Genomic DNA, 23,578 nt, shown 5'->3' on the forward strand with positions numbered 1-23,578 from the left:
ATATGAGAATAAATAACAATCTTTATTTATTTAATCATTTTTGTGTGCTGGCTAAACCAAATTCCTATCAATTAGTTACTGTTTGCTTTAATTTTATTGAGTCGACCAGAACAAGCAATACAATAACGTATACAGACAAAGTTATCTGACCCGGTAGGCATGAATTAATCTAACTTACAATAGCTCACTAGCGCCCAAGTGTCAATGTTATCAAACTATAATATGCAGGACACATACAGATGTAGACCTCTCGACATAAAAAGATTGCTTTTGTTTTAAAAGTTAGGGATGCTCGTGGTCGATAAAGTGCTTTATTGTAGTTGGTCTATTCAATTGATTGAATACGTTTTATATATATATTTTTATCTTGTTAATATTAAGTATTGTTAAATATGAAGGATTTTTTGTGTTGTTCTATACGTTTTAAAGGACTTTGGAATAGCCTGCAGTCTTCTCTGTCAAATAAAATGTATGACGCCATACCATACCGTGTGTATTAGTGGTAAAATTAAACATTTCCAGTGCAAGTTTAATTAATTTTAAACAAATTAAAAAAAATGGTATTTTCCTTCCGATGTACCATATAAAATATAATATATAAAAATCGATATAAAGATCGCGTGGATTATTGTATCGATCCACTGAACAAATCGCAGACGCACATCCCTAGTCAGGCTTATCAAAATGGCCACTCTGAATGATTCAAAAGCGCTTTTGCGCCAAGTTAAAAGTGTGCAATTTGGGATATTATCGCCAGATGAAATTGTAAGTTTTCTTCAAATATTTGTATTGACTGATATTTTCGATATAAAGTACAAAATTCTAAGTTTAAATTTGGAAAAACCTATGTTTGCAGTATTTTGTTGGTTTTTTCCTTCTTTTTCTTTTATATTATAGTCAGGGTATTACAATTACAATCCTAACAAACTCGACGACATCCACTAGTCAACACTAGCGACGGACTGACTAGTGGTAACCCTACTGCCTAGTTCAAATTTCTCGAAATAGACGTCGTTATCGTAAATCCGGAAGGAAGTGAGAAAAAAAAACTTATAGCCATAGATAGGTATCATCTATGGTAACAGGCTGTAGCCCAATGACGCCTTTCCTGGCATATTTTTTTGATTAAAAAAAAACTAATTTATTTGCTGAATGTAAAAATCACGATTAATATGGAAAATAAGTATAAGAAAATCATCTGTAGGGGAAAGAAAAATCGTGTTATTTATAAATAAATGTAAATCTTTGAATATACAAGATATCTTTGTCTCATTTGGATTAACTATAGTTAACCAGTTTTTTTTACGATTTTCCTGTGAGCCATATGCCATATCGCTCCTCGCTCCTAGCACATTGCAGCAAAGCCAATGACCTCATACGTATGCAGGACTGACTGACTACATGCCATAATATATTGTACCTACTGATTACTGATTGTAGTTATCTTGGTGCTGACGGTCGCAATGAACATTTGCGGAAGGGTGACAAGATACGACAATTGGTATATTTATTGTCCACTTTGAGCAAAAACGCACTTACTAATATTATCTTACTAATATTATAAATGTGAATGTTTAGATGGATGGATGTAAGAGTTTGTAGCTTGAACGGCTAAACGGATCTCGATGAAATTTGGCATAGAAGTAAAGGATAGTCTGAAATAACAAATAGGCTACTCATTAATGTTTATTTTAAATTCCACGGGACCAGAGTCGCGGGCGAAAGCTATTCATTCTATATTAATGTTGTAAAGAGGTAAAATTTGTGTTGTACTACGTAAATACATAAAAACGGCTTGAGTGAAAATTGTTTAATTCTAATATTTATACTATTACTTAATTGAATTTTAGCGTCGAATATCGGTCACTGAAGAGGGAATTCGCTTCCCTGAGACCATGGAAGGCGGAAGGCCAAAACTTGGCGGTCTTATGGATCCACGACAAGGGGTGATTGACAGAAACGCGAGGTGCCAAACTTGCGCAGGAAATATGACAGAATGTCCTGGCCACTTCGGCCATATCAATTTAGCTAAACCAGTATTTCACGTTGGTTTCATGACTAAGACCATAAAAATCTTGAGATGTGTTTGCTTTTACTGCTCTAAGCTGCTTATTAGTCCGGTAAAATGAGGGTTGTTTTATATTTTGCATATTATTTTGTAAAATTAACCTTACCTTGTGACCATACTATTTTATTTTTAAGACCAATCCAAAGATAAAAGAAGTAGTAATGAAATCAAAGGGACAACCACGTAAAAGATTGACATATGTGTATAACCTTTGCAAAGGTAAATATATTTGTGAGGGTGGTGAGGATATGGATATTTGTAAAGAAGGGGAAGAAGCTAAAAGAGGGTCTGGACATGGTGGTTGTGGCCACTACCAACCCTCTATCAAACGTCAAGGTTTTAATATAACAGCTGAATGGAAACGCGCAAATGAAGATACCCGAGAAAAAATAACAATAATAACAGCAGAGAGAGCGTGGGAAATACTTAAACACATAACAGGTACAAATATCTATGAATTTCTGTAAACAAAAAAAAAAAACACAAAACAAATTTGAGGCTTCACCTCATATTGGTGGTATGAGTGCTAGAAGTGAGTACCTTAATTTATTCCGGTAAAATAAAGTGCCTTAACTATTTTATAAAACATTTTGAATTTTTTTGTGTGTGTTTTCGATTGTTTTAGATGAGGAATCATTTATTTTGGGCATGGATCCCAAATTTGCAAGACCGGACTGGATGATTGTGACAGTTTTGCCTGTGCCACCATTGTCAGTGAGACCAGCTGTGGTCATGTTTGGAGCTGCAAAAATTCAAGATGATTTAACTCATAAACTTGCTGACATTATCAAGGCCAATAATGAATTGAAGAGGAATCAACGGTTGGAAGTTCCGGGTCATATTCTTGCTGAAAATATAAGACTGCTACAATTTCATGTAGCTACATTTGTAGACAATAATTTGCCAGGCATGCCCGAGTTAGTACGTCTTATCAACACTACTTTTATTTCAATGAGATTACTTGATTTTCAAAAGATCTATATAACCACATGTATTTAATATATATTTCAGAGCAACACAGAAAACAGGAAAACCTCTAAAAACGATCAAAGACCGGCTGAAGGGAAAAGAAGGGAGAATTAGAGGAAACCTTATGGGAAAAAGTGTAAATTTCTCAGCTCGTACCGTAATTACACCTGATCCAAATCTAAGCATTAGCCAAGTAGGAGTACCAAGGTCAATTGCGCAAAATTTAACATTCCCAGAGTTTGTCACTCCATTTAATATTGAAATGATGCAGGAGTTAGTTCAACGAGGAAATGCCGAATATCCTGGGGCTAAATATATCTTACGAAACAATGGAGAAAGTATCGATCTTCGACTCCATCCTAAACCATCAGATCTTCATCTGCAGTATGGATACAAGGTTGAGAGACATTTAAGAGATGATGATTTGGTTGTATTCAACCGGCAGCCTACCCTCCACAAGATGAGTATGATGGGTCACAGGGTGAAAGTTCTGCCTTGGTCAACATTCCGTATGAATTTGAGTTGTACATCTCCTTACAATGCTGATTTTGATGGAGATGAAATGAATTTACATGTCCCACAGTCTATGGAAACTCGTGCAGAAGTTGAAAATATTCATATTACACCTCGGCAAATTATTACACCGCAAGCCAATAAACCTGTTATGGGTATTGTACAAGATACTTTAACTGCTGTCAGAAAAATGACAAAAAGAGATGTGTTTCTTACTAAAGAGCAAATCATGAATCTGCTTATGTTTTTGCCTACATGGGATGGTAAGATCCCACAGCCTTGTATTCTGAAACCACAACCACTGTGGACTGGTAAACAGATATTTACTTTAATCATTCCGGGAAATGTGAATATGATTAGAACACACTCAACCCATCCCGATGAAGAAGATGATGGACCATACAAATGGATATCACCGGGAGATACAAAAGTTGTTGTAGAGCACGGAGAATTGCTTATGGGTATCCTATGTAAGAAAACTTTGGGTGCTTTAGCAGGTTCCTTGCTTCACATTTGTATGTTGGAATTAGGCCATAAAACAGCTGGCCGCTTTTATGACAATATTCAGTCGGTAATAAATAGTTGGTTATTACTGGAAGGCCATTCTTTCGGTATTGGTGACATTATTGCTGATTCACAAACATACCAGGAAATTCATCGTGCCATTGTAAAGGCCAAACATGATGTCATAGAAGTTATACAACAAGCTCATAATATGGAACTGGACCCAACTCCGGGTAAAACTTTCGAAATTCAAGTAAGTCGTATTCTCAACGACGCTAGTGATAAAGCTGGTGAATTAACTAAAAACTCCTTAACAGAGTACAACAACCTCAAGGCTATGGTAGTCGCCGGTTCTAAAGGTTCAAATGTTAACATATCTCAAATTATTGCTTGCGTGGGGCAACAAAACGTAGAAGGTAAACGTATACCATTTGGCTTTCGGAAGCGAACATTGCCACACTTTATTAAATACGATTACGGTCCTGAATCAAGAGGCTTTGTAGAAAATTCATATCTAGCCGGTTTGACGCCATCTGAGTTCTATTTTCATGCTATGAGTCGTCGTGAAGGACTTATTGATAAATCGGTTAAAATTGCCGAGATCGGATATATTCAACGTCGTTTGATGAAAGCATTGGAATCTGTCATGGTACATTATGATGGAACCGTTCGTAACTGTGCCGGGCAATTAATTCAGTTAGTCTATGGCGAGGATGGTTTCGCTGGTGAGACTGTGGAATTCCAGAATTTACCTACTTTAAAACTGTCCAACAAAGCATTTGAAAAGAAATTCAAATTTGATCCTGCTAATGAGAGACACCTGAAACGAATTTTCAATAAAGATATTATAAAAGAGTTAACTGAGTCCGGGCACGTAATATCGGAACTTGAAAGCGAATGGGAGCAGTTATCAAAAGACAGAGAAATATTGAGACAAATCTTCCCTAGCAGTGAATCGAAGGTTGTACTTCCTTGTAATATCCAGAGAATGATTTGGAATGTACAGAAGATTTTCCATATTAACAAAAGAATGCCAACAGACTTAAGTCCTACAAAGGTCATACAAGGAGTGAAAGATTTGTTGAAGAAATGTGTTATTGTAGCAGGGGAAGATCGCTTATCTAAGCAGGCTAATGAAAATGCTACGCTTCTATTCCAATGTTTGGTGAGATCAACACTGTGCACGAAATTTGTTTCGGAAGAATATCGTTTGTCTAGTGAAGCCTTCGAATGGCTAATTGGAGACATTGAAATTCGGTTCCAGCAAGCACAAGTAAACCCAGGAGAAATGGTCGGAGCTTTAGCTGCACAGTCACTTGGTGAGCCTGTCACTCAAATGACATTCAACACTTTCCATTTTGGTGGTGTATCATCCAAAAACATATCCCATGGTGTACCGCGACTAAAGGAAATCATCAATATATCAAAGAAACCAAAAGCGCCATCTCTAACCGTATTTTTGACAGAAGGTGCGGCCCGAGACGCTGAAAAAGCTAAGAATGTGCTGTGCAGATTAGAACACACAACTTTACGAAAGGTCACAGCAAATACAGCAATCTACTATGATCCAGATCCACAGAACACTGTTATTGCCGAAGATCAAGAATTTATTAATGTTTACTATGAGATGCCTGACTTTGATCCCACCAAGATCTCGCCTTGGCTATTGCGTATTGAATTGGATCGCAAGAGGATGAAGGATAAGAAATTGACTATGGAAGAGATCGCAGAAAAAATTAATGCTGGATTCGGAGATGATTTGAACTGTATATTTAACGACGATAATGCTGAAAAACTTGTACTGCGAATAAGAACTATGAATAATGAAGAGAGTAAATTCCAAGATAACGATGAAGAGACTGTGGACAAAATGGAAGATGATATGTTCCTACATTGTATTGAGGCCAATATGTTGTCTGACATGACACTACAAGGCGTAGAAGCGATAGCCAAAGTATACATGCATTTACCTCAGACTGAAGCCAAAAAACGAATGATAATCACAGAACAAGGCGAACTTAAGGCAATTGCTGAATGGTTACTGGAAACTGATGGTACTTCACTCATGAAAGTCCTTTCCGAGAGAGACGTAGATCCGATACGAACATTTTCTAACGACATTTGTGAAATATTCCAAGTGCTTGGCATTGAGGCTGTTCGGAAATCAATAGAAAAAGAGATAAGTGCCGTGTTGCAGTTCTACGGCCTATACGTAAACTATCGTCATCTCGCTTTGCTTTGTGACGTGATGACAGCAAAGGGTCATCTCATGGCTATCACCCGTCACGGTATTAATAGACAAGACACTGGAGCCTTAATGAGATGTACATTCGAAGAAACAGTGGACGTTTTACTAGACGCAGCCAGTCATGCTGAAGTGGATCCATTGAGAGGAGTATCAGAAAATATAATCATGGGACAGTTACCGAGAATAGGAACAGGTGAGATCCTCTACATTATGTTTTTTTCTTTTAAACCGTAAGGTAGCGAACAAGCTTACCTGGATTAGTAGAACTGAACTGGAATATCTTAGATTTAGAAAATTAAATTAAACATGAACTATTTTTCAGGGTGTTTTGATTTGCTACCTGATGCCGAAAAGTGTAACCAACAAACATTTTTGGGCGCTCCTTGGGTAGGCACGGGGCTGGGTACAAGTATGTACTTTGGCAATGGGACATCGTCTAGGACACCATAGAATACTCCATAGTCACTTCAGAAGACAGCTGGGTGTTTTTGCAATAACTGGGTCAAGAATTTTAATAATGCACCAGCATGGTTGCCCATCAGTCAGTGCCTAGCCATTATGAGCCTTCGTTGTCATCCTAGGTCTCCCCGTAGAAGCTATTTCGACTACTCGGGTTTACTCCGGAGATTTATTACGGAGATTATACAATCTAATCCCACTTCTCCACATTACTCACCGGCGAGTCTTGCATCTTCCCCAACCTCGCCACACTACTCAAGGACCTCGCCGATTTGTTTTTTGAAATATAAGTTACCATAAAAAAGGTTTTCTTTTTTTCTAATTACTACAATTTGAATATGCGACTTTTAACTCAGAATCCAGATCACGTTGTCAATGCAACGACTATGAAGCCAGCTAAAATGTAACAATATATGTATTTAATATCTCATATAGAGATTTATATGCATTTTTTTTACCTAATTTTGATAATTCTCCTTTTAGACTACCACTGTTATCCTCCTATATCTTAAAAAAATATGTATTTTTGAGTGCAAATTAAAATAGTTTTTTTTTTTTTATAATATAGGTTATGTAATAAAACCGCATAAATTAGAAAATAAATACCCTATAACATCTTTTATATCCTCCTCTTGATGTGTGGTGATTTTTTTCGGATCCTAAATTATTTTTTTTTGTTCATTATTATAGTGTTGACAAGGATTAAAAATTAATTAATTTATTTATTTATTTAAAAATGTTTTGGTGATTGGTCAACAGTTCATTCGGCTCAATAGGAAACCGATACTTTTTTTTATGTTATGGATGATTTATGAACTTTTTGTGTAATTCATTTTATAGTAGCGGCAACATTGATAAATTAACAACAACTCCATTTCTCAAGTTCTTCCAAATTTCAGTAGCAACACTGGTCTTCACTTCGTGCAGTGACATGTCGCTCTTGTCCTCAAAATGGCCACCACGAACGATTCAAAGGCGCCTTTGCGCCAAGTTAAAAGAGTACAATTTGGTATATTATCACCAGATGAAATCGTAAGTATTCTTTAATTACTGTATAAACTAAAATTTACAAAGTAAAGTATAAGATTCTGTGTTTGAAAGCATGTGTTAGCCATGATTCTGATGTTGTTCCTAGGTTGTCGACTTGATCACGACTTTCGTAAATGTGATATAAATTTTCCTTATTCAAGGATTTCGCTTTCTAACTTATTACCGAAAATAAGCGTAAATTTACAATAAACTGCTATTGTTATTAAATTTGTCATGTAAGAAATTTGTTACCCAATGTTTAACCGAAACAACGACGTCAATGAGATAACACTTAACAAAGTTTTGTTACACTTGATTAAATTTTAGCGACGTATGTCCGTCACTGAAGGGGGCATTCGCTTTCCTGAAACCATGGAAGGCGGAAGGCCGAAACTTGGCGGGCTTATGGATCCACGACAAGGGGTGATTGACAGAAACGCGAGGTGCCAAACTTGCGCAGGAAATATGACCGAATGTCCTGGCCACTTCGGCCATATCGATTTAGCTAAACCAGTATTTCACATTGGTTTCATTACAAAGACAATAAAAATATTGAGATGTGTTTGCTTCTACTGTTCCAAGCTGCTTGTTAGCCCGGTAACTATAATTTAATATGTTTCATATTAATATTGTAATAAAAAACTTAGGTTGTAACCTTACAATTCTATTTTTAAGACAAATCCAAAGATAAAAGAAGTAGTTATGAAATCAAAGGGACAACCACGTAAAAGATTGACATATGTGTATGACCTTTGCAAAGGTAAAAATATTTGTGAAGGTGGTGAGGATATGGATATTGGTAAAGAAGGGGAAGAAGGTAAAAGAGGGTCTGGGCATGGTGGTTGTGGTCACTATCAACCCTCTATCAGACGTCAAGGTTTAGATCTAACTGCTGAATGGAAACATGCAAATGAAGATACACAAGAGAAGAAAATAATAATAACGGCAGAGAGAGTGTGGGAGATACTTAAACACATAACAGGTACAAAGAGCAATTAATTTTTGTTTATAACAAATAAAAATATTAACAACAATAGAGCCAAAACTATGTTGAGGTCAAGTAGTATGAGGTAAATAACATTATTCATTTTGATAAAGTTGTAGATTTATTTATTTGATATAAGAAGTCATATTGAGTAGATTTATGTTTATTATGTATTAACTTTGTGTTAGTTTTTAAATAGATCTTAATTTTTAGATGAGGAATCATTTATTTTGGGGATGGATCCCAAATTTGCCAGACCAGACTGGATGATTGTGACAGTTTTGCCTGTGCCACCATTGTCAGTGAGACCAGCTGTTGTCATGTTTGGAGCTGCAAAAAATCAAGATGACTTAACTCATAAACTTGCTGACATTATCAAGGCCAATAATGAATTGATGAGAAATGAACAGTTGGGAGCTGCCGCTCATGTCCTGGCTGAAAATATAAGACTGTTACAATTTCATGTAGCCACATTTGTTGACAATGATATGCCGGGCATGCCTAAGTTAGTAAAACTAAGTTCATAATTATGTGTTATTAGGTGTAGCCTCACAAGGATAGTGTAATAAATCTATATGATATAATTCTGTTAAACATTTTACATAAATGTAGGTCTCTTCATATAATTTTTTTTTCCTAGTCAGGCTATAATTTGTATAATCTTTGTGATGATTTTATTTTTTTTCAAAATGTGACACTACTTTTTTATTATTTCAGAGCAATGCAGAAATCAGGAAAACCTTTGAAAGCAATCAAAGCCCGGCTGAAGGGAAAAGAAGGGAGAATTAGAGGAAACCTTATGGGAAAACGTGTAGACTTCTCCGCTCGTACTGTAATTACACCCGATCCAAATTTACGTATTGACCAAGTAGGAGTACCAAGGTCAATTGCACAAAATTTAACATTTCCAGAGCTTGTCACCCCATTTAATATTGACAGAATGCAAGAGTTGGTCAGAAGAGGAAATGCTCAATATCCCGGGGCTAAATATATCGTACGCGACAATGGAGAAAGAATCGATCTTCGATTCCATCCTAAACCATCAGATCTTCATCTGCAGTATGGATACAAGGTTGAGAGACATCTAAGAGATGATGATTTGGTTATATTCAACCGGCAGCCTACCCTCCACAAGATGAGTATGATGGGTCACAGGGTGAAAGTTCTGCCTTGGTCAACATTCCGTATGAATTTGAGTTGTACATCTCCTTACAATGCTGATTTTGATGGAGATGAAATGAATTTACATGTCCCACAGTCTATGGAAACTCGTGCAGAAGTTGAAAATATTCATATTACACCTCGGCAAATTATTACACCGCAAGCCAATAAACCTGTTATGGGTATTGTACAAGATACTTTAACTGCTGTCAGAAAAATGACAAAAAGAGATGTGTTTCTTACTAAAGAGCAAGTCATGAATCTGCTTATGTTTTTGCCTACATGGGATGGTAAGATCCCACAGCCTTGTATTCTGAAACCACAACCATTGTGGACTGGTAAACAGATATTTACTTTAATCATTCCGGGAAATGTAAATATGATTAGAACACACTCAACCCATCCCGATGAAGAAGATGATGGACCATACAAATGGATATCACCGGGAGATACAAAAGTTGTTGTAGAGCATGGAGAATTGCTTATGGGTATCCTATGTAAGAAATCTTTGGGTGCTTCAGCAGGTTCCTTGCTTCACATTTGCATGTTGGAGTTAGGTCATGAAACTGCGGGCCGTTTTTATGGTAATATTCAGACAGTTATCAATAATTGGCTGTTACTGGAAGGCCATTCCATTGGTATTGGTGACACTATTGCTGATCCACAGACATACCAGGAAATTCAGCGAGCAATTGTAAAGGCCAAAGATGATGTCATAGAAGTTATACAAAAAGCACACAATATGGAACTGGAGCCAACTCCAGGTAACACTTTGAGACAGACCTTTGAGAATCAAGTAAATCGTATTCTAAACGACGCTCGTGACAAGACTGGTGGTTCCGCTAAGAAGTCACTTACAGAGTACAACAACCTTAAGGCCATGGTAGTCGCGGGCTCTAAAGGTTCAAATATTAACATATCTCAAGTTATTGCTTGTGTAGGTCAGCAAAACGTAGAGGGTAAACGTATACCATTTGGTTTTCGAAAGCGTACATTGCCACATTTTATTAAAGACGATTATGGTCCTGAATCTAGAGGGTTTGTAGAAAATTCTTATCTTGCCGGCTTGACGCCGTCGGAGTTTTATTTTCACGCTATGGGTGGTCGAGAAGGTCTTATTGATACAGCTGTAAAAACTGCTGAAACTGGATATATTCAACGTCGTTTGATAAAGGCTATGGAGTCCGTAATGGTACATTACGACGGAACTGTCCGTAACTCTGTCGGACAATTGATTCAGTTACGTTATGGCGAGGACGGACTGGCTGGAGAAACTGTAGAATTCCAAAATCTACCTACAGTAAAACTGTCTAACAAAGCCTTTGAAAAGAAATTCAAATTTGATCCATCTAACGAGAGATACCTTAAACGAATTTTCAATGAAGATATTATAAAAGAGTTGACTGAGTCTGGATATGTAATATCCGATCTTGAAAGTGAATGGGAGCAATTATCAAAGGACAGAGAAATATTGAGACAAATCTTCCCTAGCGGTGAATCAAAAGTTGTACTTCCGTGTAATTTCAAGAGAATGATTTGGAATGTGCAGAAGATTTTCCATATTAACAAAAGAATGCCAACCGATTTAAGTCCTATTAAGGTCATACAAGGAGTAAAAGACTTGTTGAAGAAATGTGTTATTGTAGCAGGGGAAGATCGCTTATCTAAGCAGGCTAATGAAAATGCGACACTTCTATTTCAATGTTTGGTGAGATCAACACTGTGCACAAAATTTGTATCGGAAGAATACCGTTTGTCTAGTGAAGCCTTTGAATGGCTAATTGGAGAAATTGAAACTCGGTTCCAGCAAGCTCAAGTAAATCCAGGAGAAATGGTCGGAGCTTTAGCTGCACAGTCACTTGGTGAACCTGCCACTCAGATGACACTGAACACTTTCCACTTTGCTGGTGTATCATCCAAAAACGTAACCCTTGGTGTACCGCGATTGAAGGAAATCATCAACATATCAAAGAAGCCAAAAGCGCCATCTCTAACCGTATTTTTGACAGGAGGTGCCGCCCGAGACGCTGAAAAAGCCAAGAATGTGCTTTGCAGATTAGAGCACACGACTTTACGAAAGGTCACAGCAAATACAGCAATCTACTATGATCCAGATCCACAGAACACTGTTATTGCTGAAGATCAAGAATTTGTTAATGTTTACTATGAGATGCCTGACTTCGATCCCACTAAGATTTCGCCTTGGCTATTGCGTATTGAATTGGATCGCAAGAGGATGACGGATAAGAAATTGACTATGGAACAGATTGCAGAAAAAATTAATGCTGGATTCGGAGATGATTTGAACTGTATATTTAACGACGATAATGCTGAGAAACTTGTATTGCGGATAAGAATTATGAATAATGAAGAGAGTAAATTCCAAGATAACGATGAAGAGACTGTGGACAAAATGGAAGATGATATGTTCCTACGTTGTATTGAGGCCAATATGTTGTCTGACATGACACTACAAGGCATAGAAGCGATAGCCAAAGTATACATGCATTTACCTCAGACTGAAGCCAAAAAACGAATCATTATCACAGAACAAGGCGAATTTAAGGCAATTGCTGAATGGTTACTGGAAACTGATGGTACTTCACTCATGAAAGTCCTTTCCGAAAGAGACGTAGATCCGATACGAACATTCTCTAACGACATTTGTGAAATATTCCAAGTGCTTGGCATTGAGGCTGTGAGAAAGTCAGTAGAAAAGGAAATGAATGCCGTGTTGCAGTTCTACGGCCTATACGTAAACTATCGCCATCTTGCTTTGCTTTGTGACGTGATGACAGCAAAGGGTCATCTCATGGCTATCACCCGTCATGGTATTAACAGACAAGACACTGGAGCCTTAATGAGATGTTCATTTGAAGAAACAGTAGACGTTTTACTAGACGCAGCCAGTCATGCTGAAGTGGATCCAATGAGGGGTGTATCAGAAAATATAATCATGGGACAGTTGCCGAGAATGGGGACAGGTGAGACTTTCTACATTGTCATAAATGTTATTGGCATCTTTGTTTTGGTGTTTTTCCATAATATAATTAGCGTTTAAGATAATTAGACTAAATCAGCAATTTTTTTAGGGTGTTTTGATCTACTACTTGATGCAGAGAAGTGTAAACATGGAATGGAAATGGGAGGTCTTGGAGTAGGCATGGGTGTTGGTGCAGGAATGTACTTTGGAGTTGGAACACCGTCTATGACACCGTTAATGACACCATGGTCTACTCAGAACACACCAGGTTATGGCAGTAGTGTATGGTCACCGGGTCAAGGTAAATATAGTTTTTATTTACCGAGAGTTGTATTTTTTTAAAAATGTCACGAAATCTAATGATGGTTTACTCTTTTACAGTTGGCAGTAGTATGACCCCTGGTGGACCGTCATTCTCGCCTTCGGGCGCCTCGGATGCTTCTGGTCTTTCACCAGCCTACAGTGCCTGGTCTTCGCAGCCGGGTTCACCAGGTTCACCTGGACCTCCGTTATCGCCCTATGCCTCCCCCGCGGGAGCTTCGCCGTCTTATTCTCCGACTAGTCCGGTTTACTCAGGAGCTTCTCCTATACAGTCTAACCCTACATCTCCGCATTACTCACCGACCAGTCCTTCATATTCCCCGACCTCGCCACACTACTCGCCGACGTCACCAATTTACTCTCCGACTTCTCCAAGTTATTCGCCAACATCTCCAGGTTACTCACCAACGTCGCCTTCGTATTCGCCGACGTCACCAAGCTACTCCCCTACTTCGCCGAGTTATTCCCCTACCAGTCCGGCATATTCGCCTACTTCGCCCAGCTACTCCCCTACTTCGCCTAGTTACTCGCCAACGAGTCCGTCGTATTCACCAACAAGTCCATCATACTCACCGACAAGCCCAGGGTATTCGCCGACGTCGCCGGGATATTCGCCATCTTCTCCAAGCTATTCGCCTACCAGTCCAGTTTACAGTCCGACTTCACCTAGTTATTCACCATCATCACCAAATTATACACCAACCTGTCCTGCCTATTCTCCATCGAGTCCGTCATATTCTCCGACATCTCCAGCTTATTCACCATCTTCTCCAAAATACTCACCGTCGTCGCCACAATACTCGCCGACATCTCAGAATTATTCGCCGACTTCACCGTCCCTTGCCGGAGGAAGCCCCACATATTCACCAACAAGCCCACAGTATTCTCCAACGAGTCATCATTATTCACCAACCAGCCCGGCGTATTCGCATTCGTCTCCTCAACACCCGTCGAGTACACCTTATTCCCCGTCATCGCCTAATTATTCTCCTTCTTCACCTAATTACTCGCCATCTTCTCCGGGCTATTCGCCTTCTTCTACCAAGTATTCACCAACATCGACGACATACACTCCGACGTCTCCGAACTACTCGCCGACCTCCCGCGTGCACTCCCCGGCCTCAGGCGGGGGAACCACCACCTACTCCCCAACTTCACCTACATATTCTCCTAACTCTCCATCGTATGACGGCGGCGATGACTAATTTTGCATATATTCAATTTGCAACTATTATAGAATTAGTGAAAATATTGAAAACATCTCTTCTGCAGTATTTTAAGAGATGGACCATAGAGGTCACCAAAAATATTATTTTTAGTTTCATAAGTTACTTTAAAGTAAGGATTAACTTTTAATGAATGTAGTTTGGTTTATAATTTTTGGGTTAAAATTACTATTTAAATTAATCGACATTTCTATAATAAAATTGTTTACTAGTACCACTTATTTGATTTATTATGATAATGATTTAGCCTAACACCTTTATGGCAAAATAATAGCAAGAAGTGAAAAATTGTGCAAATATTATTGTAGTAGTAAGAATTTTTTATACAAATAGTGCAAAGAAAAAACATTACAGTAGATACGGTTTTCTGAATGCAATTTTATTATTTAATAACCAATATTATAAAGTTACGCCAGTAATTTATCACTATTATGTACGATATCTTTATGTTGCATTATCGAAAACTATAAGTTAGTAAGTTTTAATTAGAAGTTTGTTAAGCAAACATTAATGTAATTAAAATTGGATTGACATAAATAAAAACTGAAAACCCAAATATGGAGGTTTTATTTCCAGTATTTTATTTCCAGTTTGAGCGTCGGTGGCTCAGTGGTTTAAGCACTTGACTTGTAATCTACAGGTCTTGGGTTCGAATCCCACCGCCATGTATCAATGTGATTTTCGATTTTTCGAATTTCCATATGTACATAATTTACCCGACGTTCTTACGGTGAAGGAAAACATCGTGATGCAACCAGCACATATCGGCGAAGAAATTCGAAGATATGTGAGAAGTCAACCAACCCGCACTGGGCCAGCGTGGTTGACTATGGCCTAGTCACCTCATATTAGGGTAGGCTCCGAGCCCCTCGGTGACTCGTGACCTCGGGACCTCGGGACTTATGGTGAGCTGGTGACGATGATGATGATTTCCAGTATACCGTGCATGCATACATACAGCAAATGAGTAGTTTAATTCGAAGTAATTTATATTGAGATGAAGCATGTTTTATTACTATACTCGGTTGTTTTTTTAAATAATAAGACGTTTTGTACATATTTTATTTATTAGTTAAGAAATACAGTTCCAAGTAGAAACTACCGTACATGTTTTATAACACAATTTTATTATCTCGGAAGATCTTGTTGGAAGATTTTTCTGACTTCTAATCTCAAAAAAAATTTAATAACTTGTGCTTGGTTTAAACAAGGAAATCCTATAGTTTTAATGTACAGATTACAAACAAATAAAAACAATGCTTTCTGTTAGCTATCTGCTATTTAAATTAGGTGACTTCGTATACTGTGAACGACATATGATATGAACTAACATTTTAAAAATAAATTTACATAAATTAAAAAAAAAATACTGTCTGATTACTGAATATGACATAAAACAATTGTATATTTGTCGCAATAAATTACCTATAAATAAATTTAACAACAGTTATAGCCAATAAAGTATTTAGTATTTACACTTTACCTACTAAGCCGTTTTATGTATTTAAAAAGTGCTTAATCGACTTACATTAAACATTTATAGGTAATTAACTAATCTGCTTTTGTAAACTCCGAACACAGCCATTTTATTTTCTATTATTTATGTTAATAATTATTAAATACTACAATACGTGTAACATACAAACTAAGATAATACTGAATGATTTACCTAATTACTTAAATTGTTATTCCGGTAAAAATGTTCCAAATAAAACACTATTGGACCACACATAAATTAAACTGGGTTCTTAGACGTTGTCCAAGTAAACATTTCTTATAACGTCGCCATTGTATTATGAATTTATTGTTTAAAATCACGATATCAAGTCCATGTTACAAGAAATAACTATTATTTATGGAGAGAATCGAATACCACAAAGGGCATCGACTTCACGTATCAAGTAGAAACGGCTAGTCTAGAAAATAAATAAAAAGGGTATAACAGTAACGTTAAAACAAAACATGTTAAAAAGTATTCAAGCTCTAGAGCTTGCGACTTTTTTTTCTTTTTATAAGAGAAGGGGGCAAACGAGCGGCGGGCACACAGAGGTGGTCAACGACGCCCGTGGACATCCGCAACACCAGAGGAACTACAGATGCGCTGCCGACCGCCGCTATAAATAATTTTATATCTAAGTGTAAAAGTTGGAAGCCTAAATACGATGTTTTATTTTTTCATGTATTACTAGGTCTAATATTTTAGTTGATGTTTATTTTCCTCTATATATTTCAATGATACGATCTTGATCGACGTATTCAAATATGTGCGGAGCGTCCATTAGGATTCCTATCGTGCCCGCTGTTGTCACTATGAAGAAAATGTACAGCTGTAGTCTGTCGATCACCATTGCCACGTACTTCCAATCTTCGCGTGTCTGAAATATGTACATATATCTTAATATCAATTCATTTGCAAATGATCAATTATAAACCGAATAAGTTTTTGCTAAATTAAATAATAGGAAAATCCTTACCTGAATGTACAGATCCTCGTTCCGCAGATGTTCTGCTATAAATTCAACTGCCTCAGTTGCTTTGGCCGCTTCAGGTGACAGCAGTAAGGAGTCGGAGCTCTCCGACTCTCTCCTCTCGCCGAGGCCGAGGCCGCCCAGCGCGCCGAGTCCGCCGAGCGCGCCCACCTCCCCGCCGCCCGCCGCGCGGTTTATCTTGCAGTTCGGATGATGAAGATCAGACAACTCCATCGCCTCCATTTTGCTTTGTTTCGATCCAATTGCGCTGTCGAATTAGTTTCCTAAGTTCATTTTATAAATGCAAGAAACTAAAACCACGAAATTTGACTGATTACCAAAGTACGAAAATAAATCGAGCAATAAATTTTCACACACAACATTAACAACATTCGAAATTAACGAGACGGAATAATTTAAGCCATTAGAATTTGCTATTTCCCCCAACCTTCCATATTATAGACACGTTGTAGAATTATTAATATGACTTAAAATGCATTACCTAATATGTTTGGGTAGGTCGTGCGGCGCGGCGGCGTGCGGCGGCGCGCCCATGCCCGGCATCTCCATCATCCACCGGAGTCGAGTCTTACGCGGGCGACGCATGAGCAGCGCAGTAGGCAAGTAGTGTAGGAATACGCTTCGTATCCAAAGAGGCATCCTGTTAAATACATATATTGTACATATTAACAAAGCAAATATGTTCCAGTTTTCTTATGAACTGGTTAGTTATTGCTTTTCAAAGAATATTTTGAAAATGAAACCTGTGCGTCCTAGGTCCTCGGAAGTTCCAGTTTATGATGATAACTGTAACGAGGATACTGACAGTGTTCATGATGAATGTGAACAGCAAGTATTTAGCGATGAGCGGCAGCACGAGCGACGTTGGCGGCAGGATTTTTGACACGAGCAGTAAAAACACGACCAGTGACAGTAAAATGCTAATACCCAATGTAACCTGTAACAAATGTATTTTAAATTAAACATTTCATTAGACCAACATAAACAATAACATTAAATTTCTAGTGAATTTTCAATTATTACCTTTTCCCCAGCCTCAGCTGGTAGGTAAAAAACTAAAACACATAGGAACGATATAAGTACGGTTGGCAAGATCAAGTTAACGGTATAGAATAAAGTCTTTCTTCGTATTATGATGTAAAAAGTAATATCGGTCTCAGTAGGATGGTTGCCTTCGTAAATGTTTAGGTACGCTGGTACTTCTATAATGTCCCACGTCCCTGACTTCCAGTAGTCGGACAAGTCGACAAAGTTCTTGTTATTGTAGAGCGCTAGCGAAACTTGGTCGCCATTGAAAGTCCACGAGCCGAACTTCATAATGCACGTTTGTTGATCAAAGGGAAAGTAGGTTACGTCGATAGTGCACGAACTCTGGAAAGATAAGTTAATTTTTTATATAAACAAAGTACAAGTCCATTTAACCTACATTGTTGACGGGGAAAGAAACTTTAGTGCGGGCGCACATCTTTGATTAAACTATAGCACAACTGTTATGCGATTGTCGATTGTTTTGCTGCCCAATCAACTAGTTGAACAACTAAAAGTCTAGTAGTGTGCGCACCTTCGTATAAGCTCATAGAAATTCAAAGCGAGACTAAAGAGCTGTGCCTTAGTGTCGTTTCAAGTGTGCGCGCTCTCTTATGGTAAAAAACTCAAATTTATCCTAAACTTTAGATTTAAAAAGGAGGACTCTTTAATACTTATTTGTTATTAACCTTGTTTTATGAATGTAAGTACCTGATAAATAGCCGGTGGCACCCAGAGGACCTCCCCGTTCGGATAAATAAGAACGTTAGATTTGTACCGCACTTCGTAGTTACCATCAGCGCTGTTAACAAATTATTTCAACATGATTACATACAATAAAGACATGCGTGTCTCAGATCCGGAAGATTTCAGAAGTTTAATCCAAAGAAAAATTTCATATGCTTTAGTGACTACTGACTTCCTGGAACCGAGAATATATAAAGACTGCTCATCGGCAGTATATTGTTGCCAATATCTTACTTGTTGAATAACACGATATCCGGTTTCCACACTTTGTCCGGTGGCAGACGCAGGACGCCAATGCCGCCGTAGTCGGCCTCGTCCCACATCAGTTGGTAGTCCATCCACACCAGTCGCAGCCACACGTTCGATTTCATGATTTGATTTTTCTCGTTCTGGAATCGATTATAATAAAAATGCAATACTTCTTTACTCATCTCTATAACCTCCATTTTTCTTCTTATCCTTTAATTAGATGTCAAAAGTACAAAATTACCGATGTTATTTAACCTTTAAGTTTGCGTACAAGTCGTGGTTAATAACTTATTTTAGTTTGTACTATCACATTAAAGAACTATAATATTAAAAAGAAGATACTTTTATTTCAAACATGTACTTACAACATTGATAAGCTGTACGAATGCCAGTCCAAAGCGCACGTCCACTTTCTGTGTCATATTTTGCACTGGGCGGATGAGTTTGTTGTAGCCACGGAATAGATCTCTCACCAAACGCTCTTCGTCTTCGGAACACCATCCTGCCAGAAGAAATACACTTACTAAACATCAATTAAAATGTTTATTTAATCATTAATATCTATATATTTCTTTAAAATGTCTGTTCTTAACAAAAAAAATCTCGAATCTTTCATTTGCTATGAGAAAATTGCCAACTAACGTATAGGCGTTATCGAGATGTTATACATCGAGATTGATCTGATGCTGTTCGGGACAGATCAATAAGAGCAAGCGAGATAAAATCTCCACGATATTCATATAGAATTTTACACTTCAGAAGGCTGTTACAATATTGGACCTTGTTAAAGTGATGGACTATAAAATTTGACATATTAAGCTTTACTTATTTCAAATATATTTAATAAAAATGTATAAGTCGGTAGGAGAAGTACGTTTGTTTTATAAATGTTTAAATTTAATTTAATTGTAATGGCACTTTTAACATTAAAGCCAATTGGGTGGTAGAAATCTAAGCTAAGGTTTTAAATATCGTTTTTTACCTGAATACAGTATGGCGAGCAGGGCTGTAACCAGCAAGGGCCCGCGCGAGCCGGCCCTCATGGCGGCTTAGCGGCGCGCACTGACGCACTCGCCGCGTCCCGCCTTCCCACGGGCGCTGACAAACTGCAGGGGCGCACTTAAAATTTTGGAATGAAGAATATTGTAATTCAGAAAATTTCAACTGTTTCGTTTCATTGAAAAGATAGTATTTTTCTAAGTAACGTATTCGAGAAAACAAAATAATAGTGTGGTTTTATTCTCGTTTTACTTTCTTGTTTAGCATTTTTAAGCATTTTTTAAGATTCAAGCAATGCTATCAAAGTATCCTTTTACTACATTTACATAAAATGATACAAATAAAGAGACGATTTATACCTACATTTTTTGAATAGTTAACTTATATCTGTAACTACTTTTAATTATTAAATTTAAATATTATAATTTCGAATTACTTGGGTTTTATTTGTTAATGTCATATTTGCAAAACATTTATGTAAAACAAGAAGCCAATTTTTATGATAGGTCCAACTCTGGTTCATCTCAAGATGTCTGCCATAAGTTTTACCAATTACTAGCTTTCGTCTGCGACCCCGTCTACATGTAATTAAAAATAAGAAAGCTAAGTAGGCTGTGCGTTCTTTCAGACAATTCTCTACATCTATGTCATTTCACTGAGATCCATTGGGCAGTTTAGGCTACAAACTCTAACAAACACACAATCTTAACTTTTGCATTTACAATATTAGTAAGATAAGATTATGATTATTAATTAAAAGTCTGCAACAGAATTAACTGTCGCAGGCTTGGTCCGTGCGACTGCCAGCACCACGACTACGCACAATACAGGTGCGAAATAGTTCCGCGTTTCATTTGATGAGTGGCGGAGGACTTGAGAGAAAACTATGGAAAGTGGACGTGAATTTGGCAGGTTAGAAATACGTATTTATTCGGATTAATCAGTGATTGTCATGTAATTTAATTCCATTTACTATTATTAAATAAATATATTCTTTCGAAGAAGCTCTGACTTTAATTCTGATTTATATAGGGCAAATGTAAATTATCGTCATTTGCTATGGATTAGTCCATTATATACTTACAGTCGATAGATTTTTGACTTTCTGAGTCTCGTTTAACGGTAGAGTGACTATCATATATTTTATTAAAAGGAAAAAGTTAAATTAATGAAGACCATTATTTCTCTCAAGTCAAAAAGGCGTTGTTAATTAAATTACAGATTATTTAATCATATAATATAGGACAACTACGAAATTTAATATTGGATACCATCGTTGTGTAAAACGATGGGGTGGAATGCTTCGCGCAGTACTCGGGATACATTTTAACTAAACAATGTTTTGATTGTGTCGAGTTCGTAGCGCGCATGTGCAGGCTATCCCTCGGGATAGCATCGATTGTCTTCAGCCAGGCTGACTGCGTATAACCGTCTCCCTGGGAATATAGGTCACCTTCAATATTGAAAATATATGCGGCGTTACCATGCGGCGGGCTCCAAATTAAACAAAACAATTTTCATTCGTTTATATTTATTAAACAAAGTGCAATTCAGAGTATTAACCCTAACAATTGAACAAATTATGAGGACGAACGATTCGTCCTAACTTAGACGGTAACAAAGCAAATTTCACTATCCAATAGTAGATAGTTGTATCCTTTGCGATCTACATTCGCTTAGTTTACCGTCCGATAAGTCACACAACCGTTTTATAGGTTGACAACTCAATGTATAACAACAATAAAAATCGGGATAACAGAAAACACCGGGCCAAGAATCATAGACGCTCCCCGCAACTTCCAAAAGGAACGCCTACGACTATTTAATAGCACGGCCTCGAAAGAACAAAACGCTTCGCAGGAGATGCGTAGGTACATTTGTCAGTTTATATCCACGCAGTTCCTAGCTATTGCTTGCGTTTTATTCTTAAGAGGCTAACAATGTTTTCAACAACAATAAAATTATTCACTTCAAGGTTTTGGATGAACTAAAGTAAAGATGTATCATGATATAGATTTAGGTATATGGAAAGGATTATATGAGCGGTTAGTTAGTGATGAAATGTAATAAGAATAATATTGATCGGTTGTTAAAATATACATCGAGGACAGCAATAATGATGATCAACAAAACATGGCGATGAATGTAAAGAAAAACTGAATACATGTCCAAATCCTTATATCAAAAAGTATTATAATATAATCAATCAAGTTTCGATAGAGGAGAAATTCCGTAAACGCTAACATTATATCAGCAATATGAAAGAAGTCGGTACAAACGAGATATCACCATGTAATGTATTTATTTGTATAAGTCGTTCCGAAAGACCCGGGTATGATTTTAATAAAATAATACTTTGTTTAACTACAAGTTTTAACGAACGTTTTATTAAGCTATTAGCCTGGATATTTGACCATTTTATAACAATATCGACCCGTTTACAACGAGGCGTATCACAACCTGTACCAATTGAATTAACATTGTTTGTAAACCTCTATACTAACTACGGACACAAATATATCCGAAAATAAACTTAAGGATTACGACCACGATTCACGGAATCGAACGAGAAGAAAACACGGGCCCTCACATCACTGCCCGGAAACGAATCCTAAACTGTACATACAAATTTACGAATTCAAGAAAGATTTAACAAAGTTTTAAATTTTAAATTCAACAGGTCGTTCAACGGTAAGAAGGAAGACGTTTTTTGTGCTCATATTGATGAACCGGCCGCAGACAAAAGTGCTGCTGCGGTCGTTCGACTCGGCGCGGCGACTATTCTAGCGTGGAGTTCTACAAGCGCCTGGGACTTTACTGCCTCTTTATACTATTTTATATTCACTCGGGAACCGAACGTCTACTCGGAACCACTCATCGTAGGATTGCTGGCTCTCGGTATAACTTGTGTTTGGGATATCTTTAGAACAACACTTTGCATGCTCATTTACTTTCGGATCTACGCTCATGTTTGTTTAAAAATTTAAGGACATCAGTAGGGTAGGCAGTAGTCGATTGAGCGCATAGGGATGGCAGTCAGCGGTAACTTATAACTATAGGGTGGCGCGGTCGCGGAGGCGGGCGACGTCTGCTTGGAGGTCGTGGCGTCTGCGACCGCGCCCCATCGCACATCACAACTTAACACGTATTACGGTATCACAGAACGTTACGCGCGCGCAGTCGCAGGTGGGCGGCTCGCTACGACACCATGATGTGTGGCGCGGACAGCAGCACGGCGAGCGTGGCGATGATTGTGAACAGGGTAAAGATAATAAGGCACAGTCTGTCCACGACCATGGCGGCAAACTTCCAGTCCCGCGATATGTCCGCGTCTTCGTCATCTTTGCGCATCTACAACAACATTTTTTTGAGTTAAAAATAGACCATAATATACCTAATATTATAACATACCTTTTTAAAAGAAGTAAGAATAAATTTTATACTTGATCTGTGATGACTCGGATCTCTTTAAGAATCAGCGAGAGTTCGTAGTCGACACCGAAGCAGCTGTGTGCCGCAAGACCTGCGCCATTCTCTTCGCCACCCCTGCAATAGACGAGACCCTAGAGCTATCTGTGTAACCTGCATTCTATCCTACAGGG

The 23,578-nt window shown here is 37.7% G+C and overlaps 4 protein-coding genes across 10 annotated transcripts in view; 2 read left to right on the top strand and 2 right to left on the bottom strand.

Annotated features, from left to right (window-relative positions):
- The first annotated feature begins 658 nt into the window (after nucleotides 1-658).
- On the top strand, nucleotides 659-14,680 carry LOC106100556 (DNA-directed RNA polymerase II subunit rpb1-like). 3 transcript variants are annotated; one of them, XM_013279429.1, is made up of 8 exons: nucleotides 748-765; nucleotides 7,661-7,793; nucleotides 8,118-8,387; nucleotides 8,466-8,772; nucleotides 8,989-9,280; nucleotides 9,493-12,920; nucleotides 13,029-13,220; nucleotides 13,301-14,680. In XM_013279429.1, the coding sequence occupies exons 2-8, from the start codon at nucleotides 7,713-7,715 to the stop codon at nucleotides 14,443-14,445; spliced, it is 5,715 nt and encodes a 1,904-aa protein (XP_013134883.1). In that variant the 5' UTR covers nucleotides 748-765; nucleotides 7,661-7,712; the 3' UTR covers nucleotides 14,446-14,680. The 3 variants fall into 3 exon arrangements, with proteins under 3 accessions (XP_013134884.1, XP_013134883.1, XP_013134885.1); XM_013279430.1 differs by lacking the exons at nucleotides 7,661-7,793; nucleotides 8,118-8,387 and adding an exon at nucleotides 1,851-2,120 and having other exon boundaries at nucleotides 659-765; XM_013279431.1 differs by lacking the exons at nucleotides 748-765; nucleotides 7,661-7,793; nucleotides 8,118-8,387 and adding exons at nucleotides 1,654-1,755; nucleotides 1,851-2,120.
- LOC106100557 (DNA-directed RNA polymerase II subunit rpb1-like) lies at nucleotides 2,127-7,168 on the top strand. Of its 3 annotated transcripts, none has more exons than XM_013279433.1 (4): nucleotides 2,127-2,509; nucleotides 2,694-2,985; nucleotides 3,080-6,495; nucleotides 6,625-7,168. In XM_013279433.1, the coding sequence occupies exons 1-4, from the start codon at nucleotides 2,230-2,232 to the stop codon at nucleotides 6,750-6,752; spliced, it is 4,116 nt and encodes a 1,371-aa protein (XP_013134887.1). In that variant the 5' UTR covers nucleotides 2,127-2,229; the 3' UTR covers nucleotides 6,753-7,168. The 3 variants fall into 3 exon arrangements, with proteins under 3 accessions (XP_013134887.1, XP_013134888.1, XP_013134889.1); XM_013279434.1 differs by lacking the exon at nucleotides 2,127-2,509 and adding an exon at nucleotides 2,517-2,600; XM_013279435.1 differs by lacking the exon at nucleotides 2,127-2,509 and having other exon boundaries at nucleotides 2,897-2,989.
- Nucleotides 14,681-15,535: 855 nt separating the features above from the next.
- On the bottom strand, nucleotides 15,536-20,062 carry LOC106100810 (acetylcholine receptor subunit beta-like 1). Of its 2 annotated transcripts, none has more exons than XM_013279855.1 (9): nucleotides 19,960-20,062; nucleotides 19,343-19,479; nucleotides 18,963-19,117; nucleotides 18,693-18,783; nucleotides 17,979-18,326; nucleotides 17,699-17,892; nucleotides 17,437-17,595; nucleotides 16,941-17,181; nucleotides 15,536-16,841 (listed from the first exon to the last, which is right to left on the bottom strand). In XM_013279855.1, exons 1-9 carry the CDS (start codon nucleotides 20,018-20,020, stop codon nucleotides 16,677-16,679), a joined length of 1,551 nt encoding a protein of 516 aa, XP_013135309.1. In that variant the 5' UTR covers nucleotides 20,021-20,062; the 3' UTR covers nucleotides 15,536-16,676. The 2 variants fall into 2 exon arrangements, with proteins under 2 accessions (XP_013135309.1, XP_013135308.1); XM_013279854.1 differs by having other exon boundaries at nucleotides 16,941-17,202.
- Nucleotides 20,063-21,500: 1,438 nt separating this feature from the next.
- Nucleotides 21,501-23,578, bottom strand: part of LOC106100750 (neuronal acetylcholine receptor subunit alpha-7-like) — a 6,811-nt gene continuing 4,733 nt past the window's right edge. For both annotated transcript variants that reach the window (XM_013279770.1, XM_013279769.1), the window contains exons 10-11: nucleotides 23,420-23,522; nucleotides 21,501-23,327 (exon numbers count right to left, since the gene is read on the bottom strand). In XM_013279770.1, coding sequence (XP_013135224.1) covers nucleotides 23,175-23,327; nucleotides 23,420-23,522 — 256 coding nt within the window. In that variant the 3' untranslated portion in view covers nucleotides 21,501-23,174. The remainder of the gene's footprint in view (nucleotides 23,328-23,419; nucleotides 23,523-23,578) is intronic.

This window comes from Papilio polytes, unplaced genomic scaffold (assembly GCF_000836215.1).
Source record: "Papilio polytes unplaced genomic scaffold, Ppol_1.0 DF824047.1, whole genome shotgun sequence".
In the NCBI taxonomy this organism is placed as follows: Eukaryota; Metazoa; Arthropoda; class Insecta; order Lepidoptera; family Papilionidae; genus Papilio; species Papilio polytes.

Bases quoted from the DNA above. Each gene is read 5' to 3' on its own strand.
- LOC106100810 (XM_013279854.1), bottom strand. From the start codon at position 20,020: ATGAGGGCCGGCTCGCGCGGGCCCTTGCTGGTTACAGCCCTGCTCGCC. The intron at 17,893-17,978 runs GTAATAATTGAA...CATTTGTTACAG, and splicing joins CAGCTGAGGCTGGGGAAAAG to GTTACATTGGGTATTAGCAT. The intron at 17,596-17,698 runs GTTTCATTTTCA...TGTATTTAACAG, and splicing joins CGAGGACCTAGGACGCACAG to GATGCCTCTTTGGATACGAA.
- LOC106100557 (XM_013279433.1), top strand. From the start codon at position 2,230: ATGAAATCAAAGGGACAACCACGTAAAAGATTGACATATGTGTATAAC. The intron at 2,510-2,693 runs GTACAAATATCT...CGATTGTTTTAG, and splicing joins AATACTTAAACACATAACAG to ATGAGGAATCATTTATTTTG. The intron at 6,496-6,624 runs GTGAGATCCTCT...ACTATTTTTCAG, and splicing joins GTTACCGAGAATAGGAACAG to GGTGTTTTGATTTGCTACCT.
- LOC106100556 (XM_013279430.1), top strand. From the start codon at position 685: ATGGCCACTCTGAATGATTCAAAAGCGCTTTTGCGCCAAGTTAAAAGT. The intron at 12,921-13,028 runs GTGAGACTTTCT...CAATTTTTTTAG, and splicing joins GTTGCCGAGAATGGGGACAG to GGTGTTTTGATCTACTACTT. The intron at 13,221-13,300 runs GTAAATATAGTT...ACTCTTTTACAG, and splicing joins TGTATGGTCACCGGGTCAAG to TTGGCAGTAGTATGACCCCT.